The following is an 18028-nucleotide window of genomic DNA, read 5'->3' as shown; positions in this document are numbered from 1 at the left end:
TTTCCTTTTGCTTGAAAATTCCTTTGGCATTTCTTTTGTCATAGGTCTGGTGATAAGGTATTTTTTTTTCAGGTTTTGTTTGACTTGAAACACCTTTATGTATTTCACATTTGAAGGGGTATTTTCTCTTGGGAAACAATTCTAGGGTTTTCCCTTCTTTTAGCACTTTAATGATGTCGTTCCATTATTTTCTGGTTTCTTTTATTTCTGTTTTGAAGACAGTTGTCAAACTTGTTGCTACTTATTTGTAAGTATGATCTTTTTTTTCCCCTCTGGCTATTTTAAGATTTTTTTGTGTGTTTGGTTTTCTAGTTAGACTATGATGTGTGTTTATCCACTTTGGGATGTATAGCTAGATATATTTTATCTAATATTGCTTCTGTCCTCTCCCTTTATGTGACTCTAAGTACAAGTATATTAGATCCCTTTTCTATGATTCGTTATGTCCTTTGTGTTCTTTTGTATATTTCTATTCAATTTAGTTTTCAAGCTTCAGACTGGACAGTTTTTGCTAATCTGTCTTCTCTTTGGCTTACCCTGGCTTCTCTGGTATCCTGTCTTGGTTTTGCTAGTTCTGGAATATTCCAGAATATTTTATTGTTTTTATAAAAATTAGATTCCAATTTTTCTAAAAGTTGTCCTCTGCTTTCTTGGACACGTTGATTATAGTTATTTAAAAATCTATCAGTAGCTTGAGTGTCTGGTCATTTGTCGATCTGTTTATATTGTGTTTATTTCTTAGTGTTTGATAATTTAAGAGTGAATGCCACACATAGTTTTGTTGTAGTGGTTCTGGATTCATTACCTTCTTCCAGAGAGGTTTTACCCTGTCTCTGATGAGTAACTAGATAGAGACAGATCATCTTTTTTTTTTTTTTTTTTCCTATGTCTCTTTTTTTTTTTTTTCAAACATCTTTATTGAAGTATAATTGCCTTACAATAGTGTGTTAGCATCTGCTTTATAACAAAGTGAATCTGTTATACATATACAATATGTTCCCATTTCTCTTCCCTCTTACATCTCCCTCCCTCCCACCCTCCCCATCCCACCCCTCTAGGTGGTCACAAAGCACCGAGCTGATCTCCCTGGAGACAGATCATCTTAATCTAACCAGTACTTGATCTGTCCCACAGCTGGACAGAAGTCAATGAAAGTCTCAAACTGCTCCTTATTTACTCTTACTTCTAGGATATAGCACTGGGGAGCTCACTGAGATGTTTACTAGGGCCCTTCATCCTCGGAAATTCCTAAACTCCAATTTAGGAATGTAACATTGCGATACTACCAGAAACTCAACCCTGTTTCTCTTTAGCATCTGCTTTGCTTCTTTGATTTTCACCGCAGACAGCTTAAGAATTCAACAACAAATTTTGAGTCTCAGTCTTATTTCTTTGTTACTTCATTCTGTCTGGGATTGTGTCCTTAAGGCTTGAGTATTTTTGAAGTGCTCAAATTGATTATTTTTCTCCTCTGGACTGTAAGATTACGAAAACTTTGCAGGCTTCTCTGCTTCTTACCAGCTTCCATTTGTCCGGATTCTCAGTCTTTCCCCAATGCCTCATATCATCAAATACTCAGTTTGATACATAAATAAAGAATATAGTATATCTGTGCATGTTTCTTCTTTCTGTGATCTTGGCTTCTCAATTTTGGCTCCATCGGCAGCTTTCTGACGCCTCCTCATAGGTAAGTAGGTGAGTTCAGTCATTTGTTTGTTCCTTCATTCCTTTGTTTCTTTCTTCCTTCCTTCCATTTTATCCAGATATTCTAATTGTTTTTGGTGAAAACTTCATCCTGCTATAAAATAATGTATCACAGCCAGAAACTAAAGTCAGTTTCTTCCTTCCCTCATTTCAGTAATAGATTGTTACCATTACCTAAGAAGCCCCTGTATTCTCCTCTGTCATCCTATACCCATCTGCCCCCCCCAAAAGGTAACCATTATCCTGAAATTTATGTTATCACTTTGATTCTTTATCATTTCACATATGTATATATGCTAAAATAGTACTTTATAAAAATTTTACATTTTTGAATTTTATAAAGTTGAAATCATATTATATATTCTTTCATTGATTTCTGTTCTTAGTACAGCAATTTGTATTTTAACAAACAATTGATACCAGAAAAATGTGTAAAGATGGACTACTCAAAAACAAATATATGTGAAGCCCTTTAACTGTGAACATGATAGAGCACCATAGAGCAACTTTGATTTTACTTTTCTACCTGTGGGTGGTAAGCTCTCTGAGAACTAGACCATGATTTTGTTCCTCTCTGTTGCTGTAGCAAAGAGCACACAATGGGGCTCAGTAAGCAAGAGCTAAATTAAGTCAGTAATGAGAAGGAAGTCCCCATTGCTTATGATCTGTGACCACAGGAAGCACAGGGTGTCAAAGGCAGAACATAGTGAATTTGTGGTTTAGTGGGGGGGCATTGTTTTATTTTTTTTTAAAGTGTTGAGCATATTAAGAACTTACCTTTATCGAGCGTTTGGGACTTTTTTCTGTAAGAAGGTCTAGAAAAATTGGCTTGCTCACTCAATGAGATACAATCCTAACGTTTTCCTGAGTCAATTTCAACCTCCCGCAAAGCATCTTGCTGTGTGTCAGTACTTGTAATGTGTCTGCTCCAGATGCTGCATTGGCTTCCTTAGCCCTGTGTTGTGAGAGAGGGCTCCACTGAATATAACAAGAACTTTTAAAAAATTAATAATAGAAAACAGTTTCTTTTTTCATTTTAACTATATCCTAAAAGAAAACATCCTTCCACCCCCAACCCTGCTCCAGTCCATCAAGCTTTTCAAACCATGTTATCTGGCAGCTAATGAATAATAGAGACAAAATGTAGTTCTTTTTCTCCCTGGTGAAATACTGCACTATGTGTTATTCATGAGTTCTTGTTTTCCTGGAAGATTGTTTGATGAAATATGTGGGTGATGTGTACCCTATCATTGCCTGGGGGCCTTTTAGATTTCCTCTGTTTCAGTGTTTTCCTTTTGTTTTAATAAACTGCTGATAGTTGTGGAGAAGTCACTGGATGTTAGGATAATTAACCTGTTTTAATACCAAGTCCCCCCAAACCCACTCGCAAATTACCAGATTCAACATTTTACAGTATTTCTTCACAAGTTTCATTGAAGGAGTAAAATAAAAATAAAGGTTGCTTGCTTTTTAAAATAATGTAGAAGCCCCAGTTGCTACTTCGTCTTTCCGGTGTCAGGCCTTTCACTTTTCTCTATGCCTTTGTGGTGTTGCAATCTGCGTTTTGAATAAGGCTCAGTAAATTCATTATAGTAGGAAACCCTTTCTGGAATTAGATACATCTTCTGTCAGAGCAGAGTGGAACCGTGTTTTGGCCACCAGAGAGAAAGAAGTGACAATCTGGACTGCCGTGAACTCCCTGGTTTCCATTGCTTTGCTTGCTGAGTTTAGTTTGGGACTAAGCATCTGTGAACTGGCCTCCTGATTCTCCTTAGACCCAGAGGGCTTCTATTTTCAGGAATTCAGGTAGAGAAGAGTTACTCTACTTCTGTGATCTGAAATGAAGATTTGTTTTCTAAGATCTGAGCTTTGGGAACTCTGCTTTGGGAAGGGAGAGGCTTATTTTTTAAATTTGTAACAGGTGTAAGAATTAACCACATTTCTTAAAATACATTTCATATATGCATTTAAAAATTAATAACTTTCACATACCCGAAGCCTAATGATCCAGCAAACTGATCCATTTGGAATATTGCTTAAAAACAAGAAGAATGGAAAAATAAAGTTCTTGAAACAAAGTAGATTCCAAAGTGACCAGACAGTAGCGTCCACTCCTGTGTATGGGAGAATAGTTATTACTCTCTGGAGCCAGACCCCTGGGATTGAATTCTGGCTCTGCCAGTTAAAGCTTTGGGCAAGTTACCTTAGCAGTCTATGCCTAATTTTCTCATCTTTAAGATGGAGATAATGATAAAATTGATGTAGGATTAAATGTGTTAATACTTACACATTGCTTAGAACAGGACCTGGCATAGACCAAACACTCAGTAAACATGAACTGTTTACTATTATGTTATTTACTCTTACTTTGTTATGTATTATCTCATGTACTCTTGCTTTGTATGTTTGGTGATCTAGTTTCCATGTATACAGGCAATTATAACCATAATATAGGAGAGAAAAGACATGTCTAGAAGTAACTATATTTTACAATTAAAATATGATAACAAAGAAGGAAAAAGAAAACATAAAAAGTAAATAAAAGAAAGAAAACAGTACAGCAGTCTGGGCTATTTGGTATATGAGAAAGTAGCCATAAACTTTTAATAGCTCCAGAGGGCATTAGTGTATTTCAGCATAGTTCAGTACCTATTGTTGAAAGTAATGATTCTGACTCCTGAGGAAAATGTTAAATTCTGTTTATGGTGTTCAGTTCAGAGAAGCCAGAAAGTGTTTCACATTTTAGGAAGATTCCAAAACAAAGTAAAAAAAAAAAAAAAAAAAAAAGTATTTAAAGGTTTCTAGAGGATTTTGAATTATGTAAATTCTATTGTATTTGCATCTTTTGCCTACTTCTTTCAGTTAAATTAGTTTTTCTTCAGAATGACATGTAAATGTGATCCTTGGGCACAAGCATTGTTTCCATTAACTGCCAAAAAAGACTTCCCCTGTACGTATCTAATTTTAGCCTTCATTTTTAGCCATTTCACTGCTCAATAGTACCTCTATACAAAATCTTCATGACTGTCAAGCTGGCCAGGTTTTGCTCTGCAATTATGTTTTACCAGGAGTTGAGATGGATTATGTGTCATGCCAGTTATGTGTTGCAATATGACCTGTAGTCTTTACGTACATATTGTTGAGGGAGAAAGACTATTTTGCTCTAAACTCTTTTTTTCAAAAATTTTTAATTGTGGTAAAAATATGTAACGTAAAGTTTACCATCGTAATCATTTTTAAGTGTACAGTTCAGTAGAATAAACTATATTCACGTTGTTGTGGAACAGATCTCTAGAACTTTTTCATCTTACAAAATTGAAACTCTATGCCCATTAAACAATTTCTCATTTCCCTCTTGCCCTAGTCCCTGGCAACCACCATTCCACTTTAGTTTTCTGTGAGTTTAATTACTTTAGATACCATATATAAGAGGAATTATACAGTATATGTGTTTTTTGTGACTGGCTTATTTCAATGAGAATAAAGTGCTCAAGGTTCATTCATGTTGTAGCATGTGACAGGATTTTCTTCTTTTTTAAGACTAAATAATAATTCCATTGTATTTTCTTTACTTATTCTTATTTTCTTTACATTTTCTTTACTTATCCATTGATGAACATTTGAGCTACTTCCACCTCTTGGCTGTTGTGAATAATGCTGCAGTGAACATGGGTGTGCAAATATCTTTTCAAGACTCTGCTTTCAATTCTTTTAGATATACACCCAGAAGTGAGATTTTTGGATCATATGGCAGTTCTTTATTGGTTATTGAGTTCTATATATCAACCCCTTATTGGATATATGATTTGCAAATATCTTCTCCCATTTAGTAGGTTGCCTTTTCATTTTGATGATGGTTTCCTTCTCTGTACAGAATCCTTTTAGTTTGATGTAGATTCATTTGTTTATTTTTGCTTTTGTTTCCCTTGCCTTTGGAGTCAGATCCACGAAAACGTCGTAGATGTCAAGGAGATTACCATCTATGTTTTATTTTAGGAGTTTCATGATTTCAGGTCTTACATTCAATTTTTTAATTCATTTTGAGTTAATTTTTGTATATGGTGTAAGATAGTGGTCCAATTTCACTCTTTTGCATGGTAGCAGTCCAGTTTTCCCAACACCATTTATTGAAGACAGTATTCTTTCCCCGTTGTATCTTCTTGCCTTCTTTGTCATAAATTAATTGACCATATACGTGTGGGTTTATGTCTTGGCTCTCTTTTCTGTTCCATTGATCTATGTGTCTGTTTTTATGTCAATACTATACTGTTTTTTAAAATTAATTTTTATTGGAATATAGTTGCTTTACAATGTTGTGTTAGTTTCTACTGTACAGCAAAGTGAATGCCATACTGTTTTGATTACTATAGCTTTGTAGTATAGTTTGAAATCAAGGAGCATGATGACCTCCAGCTTTGTTCTTTCTCAAGATTGCTTTGGTTATTTGGGGACTTTTGGGTTTCCATGCCAATTTTATAACTAGTTCTAATTCTGTGAAAAATGCCTTTGGAATTTTGATAGGGATTACATTGAATCTGTAGATTGCTTTGGGTAGTATGGACATTTTACCAATATTTAGTCTTCCACTCCATGAGCATGCACTGTCTTTCCATTTATTTGTGTCTTCCTCAGTTTCTTTCATTAGTGCTTTATAGTTTTCAGTGTACATCCTTAGTTAAATTTATCCCTAGGTATTTTATTCCTTTGATGTGATTGTTAAATAAGATTGTTTTCTTGATTTTGCTCTATGATAGATCATTATTAGTGTATAGAAATGCAACAGATTTTTGTATATTAACTGAATTATCAACTGCATCAACTGATATGCATTTATTAGTTTAACAGTTTTTTGGAGGGGTGTTTAGGGTTTTCTGTATATAATGTTATCTGCAAATAGTGATAGTTTTACTATTTCCTTTCCTATTTTGATGCCTTTTATTCATTTTGCTTACCTAATTGCTGTGGCTAGAACTTTCAATACTATGTTGATTAACAGTGGGGCGAGTGGGTATCCTGCCTTGTTCCTGATTTTAGAAGAAAAGCTTTCAGCTTTTCACCATTGAGTGTGCTGTTAGCTGTGTGTTTGTCATTTGTCATATGTAATCTTTATTATGTTGAGGTATGTTCCTTCTACACCCATTTCGTTGACAGTTTTTTTTAATCATAAATGCATGTTGAATTTTGTCAAATGCATTTTCTGCATTTATTGAGATGATCATATGATTTTTATCTTTCATTTTGTTAATGTGGTGAATCATGTTGATTGATTTGCAGATGTTGAACCATTCTTGCATCTGTGGAACCAATTCCACTGATCATGGTTTGTGATCCTTTTCATGTATTATTGCATTTGGTTTGCTAATATTTTGTTGAGGATATTTGGGTATATGTTCATCAGGGATATTGGCCTGTGATTTTCTTTTTTTAGTGTTATCCTTGTCTGGTTTAGGTATCAGTGTAATTCTGACCTAATGAAATGAGTTTGGGAGTGTTCCCTCCTCTCCAGTTTTTTGGATAGGTATTAGATCTTCTTTGAAAGTTTGGTAAAGTTCACCAGTGAAGTTATCTTATCCTGTACTTTTGTTTGTTGGGAGGTTTTTGAATACTGATTCAATCTCCTTGCTATTTATCAGTCTCTGCTGCCATCTTGGACCCCCTTTCCTCTGGATGTCATTTCCTTTTTATGTCTTCTTTCATTTCTTTCAGCAATGTTTCATGGTTTTCAGTTTATAGGTCTTTCACCTCCTTGGTTAAATTTGTTCCTAACTATTTTATTCTTTTTGAAGCTATTGTAAATGGGATTGTTTTTTACAATTTCCTTCTGGATTGTTCATTGTTAGTGTATAAACACTCAGCCAATTTTGTATGTTGATTTTGTATCTTGGAATGTAGCTGAATATGTTTATTAGTTCTAAAAGTTTATTTGTGGCAGGCAGTGGGGATCTTTAGGGTTTTCTACATATGAGATAATGTCATCTGCAAACAAAGGTAATTGTACTTCTTCCTTTTCTTTTGGATGCCTTTTATTTCTTTTTCTTGCCTAATTGCTCTGGCTAGGACTTCCAGTACTATGTTGAATAGAAGTGGTAATAGTGGGCATCCTTGCCTTGTTCCTGATCTTAAAGAAAAGCTTTCAGCTTTTCACCATTGGGCATGATGTTGGTTGTAGGCTTATCATATATGACTATTATTATGTTGAGATGGTTTCCTTCTATTCCTAATTTGTTGAGGTTTTTATCATTAAAAGGTATTGAATTTTATCAAATGCTTTTTCTGCATTAATTGAAATGATCCTATAGTTTTTGTCCTTAATTCTATGGATGTGGTATATTACATTGACTGATTTTTGTAACATGAACCTCCTTGTATCCCAAGAATAAACCCCACTTTGTCATGGTGTATAGTCCTTTTAATGTGATGTTGAATATGGTTTGCTAGTATTTTGTTGAAGATTTTCACAACAATATTAATCAGGATTATTGGTCTGCAGTTTTCTTTTCTTGTAGTATCTTTGTCTGGCTTTGATATCAGGGTAATTCTGGCCTCATAAAATAAGTTAGGATCTGTTCTCTCTCAATTTTTGGAAGAGTTTGAGGAATACTGATCTTAATTATTTTTTAAATGTTTGTCTGTTGAGGCCATCTGGCCCTGGGCTTTTCTCTTTTAGGAGATTTTTGATTACTGATTCAGTCTCCCTGCTAGTTATAGGTCTGTACATAATTTTTATTTCTTCATGACTCAGACTTGGTAGGTTTTATACTTCTAGCAATCTATCCATTTTTCTCTAAACTCTTAACCAACATCTCTTCCCATTTGGATCTGGATTACTCCTAGGAACCTAACTTTGATTGTGGGCTCTCAAGATCTCTCCTTAGGAAGTCTCTGCTGATGGCTTGGTAAGGTTCATCAAAGAAAGCATCCAATCTTTTGCGCACCTACCTCACTCACAAGGGTGCCTTAACTCTTAATATGAAGAGCTTAATTTTTATCAAAGGCTCTCATGGAAGAGCTACCCTTATGGAAGAAGAAGTGCTGCTTTTTCCATTTCCACCCTTTTGGACTTTTGTGAAGATAAAGTAGAAAGATTTAGATTTGAGTATATAAAATAAAGATCTTTAATATCTAAAATGAACATCTTAAATGAATGTTATGGTAAAATTTTGAAGATTTTTTTCTCCTGTATCTAGTGAGGATCTATGTTTATATTCTAAATCCCTAAGGAGAAAAAAAATATAAAAAGCAGTTACTCAGTCCAATTACAGTAAACATAGGTTAAGTAGTCACCATACTTATGGAGACTAAAAAAGAAATTAGCTAGACTAATAACCTAATTGCCTCATCTTAAAAATGTGTAAGTTTGGTTGGGAGGTGGCCAAATTGGAGTAGCTACAGAATGGTGGTGGTGGATGGAACACAAAAGTATGGCAAGTTGAGTGCAAAATTACAATCATTAATAGAAAAATAATCTAAGATCACTTGTACACTCCAAGACAAGTATGTGTAAGCAACAGCACATTCGGTTACACACAGAGTGTGTGTAGCGGAATGATATTCTTTGTTTTTTTTTTTCTCCACTGTAACAGATGATACTCTTTTATTGAATTTAACTGGTTGAACATTTTAAAAATTTTCTTAAAGGATATAAGATAATTTAAGACTAGAACAAAGCGTTTGAGGTAACTAATAATTCATATTGCAGTGTTTCCCATAATAAAATTAGGAAGCATTTTTTTTTTAAGTTCAGGGGACTTTATATTTGGTGATGTTTATCTAATCAGCTAATTATCTAATCAAAATCTATTGATGTTTATCTAATCAATAGATTTTTTTAAAAACTTCATTTTCTTTCAGCTCTATAGTTAGCTTATATTAAAGAGATACTCTTATTCCAATAAACTTTCAGATCTGCCTTAAACATTTAAAATTCTCAACTGAGTCACTGTTGCAGTGCCAAGTCACATTACCAGGGAATTAGTGCTGATTAAATGAATAGCATTAACCTTCAAATTCCAGTGAAGCAGAATATTTAAAGTGCACTGCTATATTCTTAGTATCTAAGACTTAGTTAGCTTGGATATATCTTGGCTGGATGAATGTTTAATAAATGTAACTCATAAGAAATTCCATGTTATGCACTTAGTGTCACAATCTAGTTAATTAAATAATGATACCTCACTGAATTGCTCTTCTCAGTGTCCTTTGCTTCTTCCTTCCTGCCTAACCTTTTAGCCTTGGAGTGTCCTGAGTCTCATCCCTTTGGATCTATTAACTTCGCTGCCTACAGGCACTCCCTTAGTGATCTAGTCTTATCTGATCTCATGGCTTTGTCTATCGTCTTTATGCAAATGAATCCCAAATTATAGAGCCCAGACGTCTCTCCCAAACTCCATACTACTTTATCAGACTACTTATTTGATATCAGGAATTAAATTTCACACTTAACATTTGCAAAACTGAACTTGTGTTTTCTCCAAATCAACTCCACCTGCAGCCTTTCCCAGATCCTTGATGACAACGGCATTCTTAAGGTTGCTCAGGCCAAAAACCTGGGAGTTATCCTTTATTCTTCTCTTCCTCTTATACCCCGTATTTCACCTATTAGGACATCTTGGTAGTTCTGCTTTCTTCAGAGTGTTCCTGAATCTAATTGAATGATTGTTCTTACAAGTTAAAAAAAATAAGTCTCAGAGAAGTTAAGAGAACAGCCCCAAATTCACATAACTAGTAAGTCAGAATTCAAGCATATGTTTTCTGACTGACCACAAACAGTATGATCTCTTATAATACTAGTGCTTCTCCAAAGTAAGTGTTATAATTGCCTTTTTATTTATACAATTCAGAAATAGGATCTGGCCCACTATATATCACTAGACCTTTATAAGTAGGATGTGTTATTTCATTTAGATCCTGGAGGAATTCTCTACACATATGATAGTTCTTTCATAACTACTTGCCAACCCAGTTGAATTGACTGGTACTTATCTGTCCTTGTATTTTGCTCTGGGTCAAGAACTGTGTTTTCAATTGCAAGACATAATTGGATATGAGTGTGTTGGTTAAAAAAAAAAGGATATTAATGAAATAAAATATTCAAGGTCTTTTAGAAAGCTCTTTTTCAAAGATTTTCTTGCTATAACCTATGAATTTAGAGCATGTATTAGCTCTTGCTACCTTACATATAAATACTTTATTGTTTGCTGGAATTTTCATGATATGTAATTTTGATCTTAGTACTAATCATTAAAGCTTAGATTGAGGGATTATTATTTAGATAATTTAGAATTTTCTCTCAAGGGCCTCTGTATCAGAGGGTCACTATTTATAGCTTTCAAATTCACTAAATTCTAAGCTCCTGTAATAGGTTATAATGGCAAAAAGGTAAAGTGTTGGGATCTTGGTAGAGAGCTATCAAAAAAGAAATTTCAGTGTTGATCAAATTCTTGAAACACCCTATTTTACTGATAAACTGTATTTTAATGGAAGTTATTCCATCCTTATGTAATTGAATGTAGCAGAAATGAAGTATGTATGGTACTGGCACAAAAACAGAAATATAGACCAATGGAACAGGATAGAAAGCCCAGAGATAAACCCACGCACATATGGTCAACTTATCTTTGATAAAGAAGGCAAGAATATACAATGGAGAAAAGACAGCCTCTTCAATAAGTGGTGCTGGGAAAACTGGACAGCTACATGTAAAAGAATGAAATTCAAACACTCCCTAGCACCATACACAAAAATAAACTCAAAATGGATTAAAGACCTAAATGTAAGGCCAGACACTATAAAACTCTTAGAGGAAAACATAGGCAGAACACTCTATGACATAAATCACAGCAAGATCCTTTTTGACCCACCTCTGAGAAAAACGGAAATAAAAACAAAAATAAACAAATGGGACCTAATGAAACTTAAAAGCTTTTGCAAAGGAAACCATGAACAACATGAAAAGACAACCCTCAGAATGGGAGAAAATATTTGCAAACGAAGCAACTGACAGGATTAACCTCCAAAATTTACAAGCAGCTCATACAACTCAATATCAAAAAAACAAACAACCCAATCCAAAAATGGGCAGAAGACCTAAATAGACATTTCTCCAAAGAAGATATACAGATTGCCAACAAACACATGAAAGGATGCTCAACATCACTAATCATTAGAGAAATGCAAATCAAAACTACAATGAGGTATCACCTCACACCAGTCAGAATGGCCATCATCATCAAAAAATCTACAAACAATAAATGCTGGAGAGGGTGTGGAGAAAAGGGAACCCTCTTGCACTATTGGTGGGAATGTAAATTGATACAGCCACTATGGAGAACAGTATGGAGGTTCCCGAAAAAACTGAAAATAGAACTACAATATGACCCAGCAATTGAGTCAATTGAGAAAACCATAATTCAAAAAGAGTCATGTACCACAATGTTCATTGCAGCTCTGTTTACAATAGCCAGGATATGGAAACAACCTAAGTGTCCATCGACAGATGAATGGATAAAGAAGATGTGGCACGTATATACAACGGAATATTACTCAGCCATAAAACGAAACGAAATTGAGTTATTTGTAGTGAGGTGGATGGACCTCGAGTCTGTTATACAGAGTGAAGTAAGTCAGAAAGAGAAAAGCAGATACCGTATGCTAACACATATATATGGAATCTAAAAGAAAAAAAAAGGTTCTGAAGAACCTAGGAGCAGGACAGGAATAAACACGCAGACGTAGAGAATGGACTTGAGGACACGGGAGGGGGAAGGGTGAGCTGGAACGAAGTGAGAGAGTGACATAGACTTATAAATACTACCACATGTAAAATAGATAGCTAGTGGGAAGCAGCCGCATAGCACAGGGAGAGCAGCTCGGTGCTTTGTGACCACCTAGAGGGGTGGGATAGGGAGGGTGGGAGGGAGACGCAAGAGGGAGGAGGTATGGGGATATATGTATATGTATAGCTGATTCACTTTGTTATAAAGCAGAAACTAACACACCATTGTAAAGCAATTATACTCCAATAAAGTTGTTAAAAAAAAAAAAGAAATGAAGTATGTTAAACTGAATTTTGCTAGGGTTCAGTGATATTCTTGAAAGAAGCCAATATTAAGCTTTTGGGATGTCCATCATGTCTATTGGTGTGATATATTTGGAAAGCCAATCATTATTTTTCTTCATGTTTATGTACATGTAGAACATTTATTTATGAAACAGATTTTAGGTAAAGAGCACTTTGGATCATTAATTTATCTTTTTTTCCTCTTGTAAATTACACTTTAAAGTTTACTTGTTTTGTTATTCCATCAATTTGTATTTTTTAATCCGAGGATGAAATTTGATGAATATTTAATTCTTAAAGGCAATTTCCACATCTTAAATTCTATGTATCTGTCTGTCCATTTACCTACCTACCTTTGCTTTGGTGGAAATATTTAGCACGGAATCACTTTTTAAAATATTTTTATAGGCTTAAGAAATATCTCTTAAGGCAATAAGATGATATGTGAGGCATTAAAAAAAACTATAATTACTTCCTATGGCAACTGAATGAGTTAAAGATGTATGGCAACTGCAGCTGTAATGGCATATATTTAGAAAGAAAACTACTTCTAAAAAAATGTCTGTTGGCAAACAAACCTAAAATAAAGTTCAAAAATGAGATATTTTATTTCTGGAAAATGTGATATCTCTGTTACCATTTGCAATGATGGATATCTGTGAGTCTTTATACTGTGAAGTAAACTATGATCAACGGTACTGCTGTCTTTTCTTTCTTATAGTGTATGCCGATTAAGGGCCTAGGATTCGTGCTTGGAGCCTATCAGTGCATTTGCAAAGCAGGATTCTATCATCCTCGAGTCTTCTCAGTGAACAACTTTCAGAGTAAGTGCCCTTTGCTTCTGTGCATATATGTGAATACACATAATATCTATCATAATTAATTATTCAGATTTTCTTTTAACCTTGTTGGAGTTAGATGATTAAATCCCCACTGGTTTGGCATTCTTTCATCACTTAAGGAGTTTTTGCTTTAGTTTGTCATCTCCAGTCCTCTGGAGTACCACCAAAAAATGTGCGGGTTTTTTTAGGTATATTTTTGTTTTCAATACATTTTAAATGCCTGGAAATACTGTAGCTACTCAGTGAGACCAGTTGGGATTCAGTTATTGAGAGGTGTTGCTGCAGAAAATTCCTAAAACTGATTTTGCTAGTTTGCTTATTTTGTTTATGTTTCAGTTTGTTTATATGTTAGGTCTCTATGCTACGTGAAGAAGTACCACAGAGTTAACAGCTTAAGGCAACACAATCATATTATCACACAGTTTCAACTGATGAGCTTTTCAGTCAGAGGTTAGCTGGTTCCTCTGCACAGGGTCTCACGGAGCCAAAATCAAGGGGTCGCCTGCGATGTGATCTGATCTGAGGCTCAGGGACTTCTTTCAAGTTCATTCAGGTCATTGACAGAATTAGGTTCCTTTCAACTGTATGTGTGAGGTCCCCATTTTATTGCTAGCTGCCAACCTGGGCTTACTCTCAGCTCCTAGAAGTCTCCTCAAGGCCTACTCGTGTGACCCTTACTTTTCAAGGCTACCAAGAAAATCTCCCCGGTCTGTTCAGATGGAGTCTTATATAATATAATCATTATATAAGTCATGGGAATGACTATCCCATCACTTTGCCATGTAATGTCACTTAATCAAAGGAAAGCCTATCTCATCATATTTACAGGTCCACCATCATTCAAGGGGAGGTGATTATACAGGAGATATACAGGCATACCTCACTTTATTGTGCTTTGCTTTATTACGCATCAAAGATATTGTGCTTTTCTACAAATTGAAGGTTTGTGGCAACCCTGTGTTGTCAGATGATGATTAGCAATTTTTCTTATGAGTAAAGCATTTTTTAAGTAAGGTCTGTATATTGGTTTTTTAGACATAATGATATTGTACACTTAATAGACTACAGAATGCTGTAAGCATGACTTTTATATGCACTGGGAAACCAAAAAAATTCATGTGAATTGCTTTATTGCGATTTCACTTTATTGCGGTGGCCTGGAACCAAACCCACAATATCTCTGAGGTATGCAGGTATTCCAGAATCAAAACTTGCTCACCTGGTTGTTTTAATCTTGCTCCAGAAGATGTCAAAGTTACTATTTGAATATTGATTTTTTTTACTCTACCTCTAGAGAATGTAGTGTTGCCACGTTGGCTTGTAGCCAGCTGTTGGGTATAACAAGAAGGAGTGTAGTGGAGAAAGGAGGTACAGGGTTTGGGGTTGCCAAAACTGAGGTACAGCTATCATTTAGGTAGTCATCCATAAATCTTTGTCAGTCTTATTATCGGTCTGTATAGGAATTTGCACCTCTACTGGGCATAGTTCAAAGTATACAGTGAAATTTAGACCTGAGTGTCTTCCTCTGGGAAACTTGGTAGACATTTATGGATTTTTTTCTTGTTTTTTTCTTGGAGAGCACTGTTCTTCATCTTGAGACAGTTTACACTTGACTTCTAGGTTCTGGAAGTGAGTAACATTTTGCTCTCTCCTCAGTCATATAATTCACAGGGTTCAGCCCTTGTTCTGAGCAATAGTTGTTGTAGGCATCATTCTAAGATGGCCTCCAAGGTTCTGCTCCCACATGGGCTCTACAGATCTCCTCCCCTTAAGTGTGGGTGGCATGTGTGAATACAACGAGGTACTCACTCCCTTGCTAGGCTATGTTATGTAGCAAAGGTGATGGTATAGTTGCTCAAGTGATTATATTGCATTAAATGACTCCTTCCCAGACTGGAGAGAGATTCTAGTGCCAGCTTTGAAGAAGTAAATTAGCTTGTTGTGAGAGGGCCATGTGGCTAGGACCTGAGGGTGGCCTCTAAGAGCTAAGGCAGCCAGCAAGAAAACAGGAACCTCAGTTGTATAAATGCAAGGATCTATAGGTTCTTCCAACAGTGTGAATACATTTGGAAGAGGACCTGGAGCTCCAGATGAGAATATAGCCTGGCCAAAACCTTGGTTTTAGTCTAGTGAGACCCTGAGCAGAGAGCCCAGCTTCACTGTGCCAGACTTCTGATCAACAGAAACTGGGACGTAACGATAGGTGTTTTCAGCCCTAGGTTTCCAATAAGTTATTACACAGCAATAGAAAACTAATACAGTAGCAATGACGGTAACATATTTTCAGCATGGATATGATTGTGTGTGTGTGTGTGTGTGTGTGTGTGTGTGTGTGTACAAGATCATGGCAATAGCCCAGCTACTTTGGCATTCTTCACATTTATGGTCCAGACATAACATATGATTCAACACTGAAGGATTAAGGGAATAGGTTTTAGCTTATGTTCTGTGAAGGTATTTTGTATCTGGTTTACCCACATTTGTTCTCAGCTCCCACTATGTGACTGAAATAAAACATTTAAATATTGTAGAACTAGAGAATGACTATGACATTTGCTTATAACACCACCAGGAGAAACTAGTTAACCTTTAACAACTTATCTTTATTTAATTTGCATACTCCTACTTTCCTCCTTATTTTAAAAGCCAGTGTTTTTCACTGGACCTACTCTCTCTAAGAAGGGGCCGCTTCTCTGCATAAGGCTAATAACTTGCATGTTGTACACACAGCAGCTGTGGAAAGGAGGCCACAGTTTTCAGAAAGATGAGCTATATTTGGGCATACCTGTGATTCAGCTTTGACCTCAGCACATATTTAACTAGAACTGGCCTGCCTCAATGACAGAACAGAAAACTAGCTACATGTTATAATTTGAAGTCAGTAAAGTGCTCTTTGACCAAAAATATCTGTCCTGATGGCCTTGCCAGGTTGCATGAAAATCTAAGTGTTCATTCCTTGTCCTAAGGACTAGGAGTTACAACTCAGTAGGGTATTCTACCAAGGGCTATCCAACCATTTAAAAAATTTTTTGGTTTACTATTAGAATTATACTACATATCTCTGTTTTAATATGTTAAGTTTTTAATCATAGTATCCAGGCAATTCATATGGGCAGTCGTTTTCATACATTCTTGAGGTGGTTACTGTGAAGTAAGGAATGACCACATGTATCCCTTGGGCCAAAGGTAAAGAAAGCATCGAAGACCCAATAAATGAGATAATGTATGCAAAACAGCTAGCATAGTACATGGCACATAATAAGTGTTCATAGATATAGTTAAATAAGTGAATAAGCAAACACATATATAAACACACATCAGTGATACATGTAAAGAGAGACTCCTTAACTACCATTGGTATTTAGCACTTTGTCTCACATATTTTATTATATTAGGATAACCAATTTTTTAAACTAGAATTCTTAGAGAATGAATTCTACATGGATCAGAAGGAAGATGGGACAGCAAAAGTCTGTAACAACCAGTGCTGCGTTGAGAAGGACAATACAAAGAAGACTTGGGAGTTAAAGGCAACAGGAGGAAATCTGTTGCTTGATAGGGAAAATGGGATATAGAAAACAGAAAGGGATGCCTCTCAAAGGTAAAATTTACTTATTTATAGCTGTGAATCTAGAAAAAGACCTGATATTCCCACAGATAGTCTTGTATCCCATTTGGAGAGAGAAGCTAAGATGTGGTGTTGGTATCTTAGAGAAGATGTCAGTGTGACTGTTAAAAATCCTATTAAAATATGAACTGATTTAAAAATCTTTATTTAGACCTAGGCCCACAGTAAACAAAGGGCTTGTAAAGAACAGCAAAGATACGTTCAGATGACTTGATTTAAAACTGTGCTGACAGCCCAGAGACTGTGTTCCTGGCATCTCTCTTTAGATTGGTGGTCATAGGAGAGCTAATAGGATCTGACATCTGGATAGTAGCAGGATTTCAGAATCGCCAAGTACTGATGTGTAACTGTCTCTTCAAATCCAGGTTGTTCACTTCCAGGTTGTTGAAATACAAGCTTATGACAAGCTCATCTTCCTCAAATCCATCTGTCACAGTATGAACTCTGTCTTCAGTACAATCTCCTTTCTCCTTCATGGGACACATTACCAGCCTCTCAGTCTTACCTCTCCTGCCTTTTGGATCGACTTCAGCTCACGTGCATTTCCAGATAAACCCATCTAACAAATGACCCACATCTAAAAGCGACAATCCCTGCTTTGTTAACTCTGTCGATGGTGGGGAAAAAATGGCCCCCCAAAAGCAGAGCTTTAAAAAATGTGTAGTCTCAGAAGAAAGAAATGGAAAACTCTTTGAAAGCAGGTACAGTATAGGGATGCTGAGCTCCAAGCAAACTGCTCAGCAAGGCTAGCCTGTCTCTGGGATGCACATCTTTGTGTTGCACTTGGGTCTCACA

At 35.7% G+C, this 18028-nt stretch overlaps 1 protein-coding gene across 1 annotated transcript in view; it reads left to right on the top strand.

The window, feature by feature from the left end:
• The window catches only part of GPR158 (G protein-coupled receptor 158), a 344117-nt gene that overhangs the window by 154905 nt on the left and 171184 nt on the right, over nucleotides 1-18028 (top strand). Inside the window, exon 3 of the mRNA XM_007189896.3 lies at nucleotides 13485-13587. Coding sequence (XP_007189958.3) covers nucleotides 13485-13587 — 103 coding nt within the window. The remainder of the gene's footprint in view (nucleotides 1-13484; nucleotides 13588-18028) is intronic.

The sequence above is a fragment of the Balaenoptera acutorostrata genome, chromosome 3 (assembly GCF_949987535.1).
Source record: "Balaenoptera acutorostrata chromosome 3, mBalAcu1.1, whole genome shotgun sequence".
NCBI lineage: Eukaryota > Metazoa > Chordata > Mammalia > Artiodactyla > Balaenopteridae > Balaenoptera > Balaenoptera acutorostrata.
The sequence above is the reverse complement of the archived record's forward strand: the minus strand, read 5'-3'. Positions and strand labels throughout refer to the sequence as shown.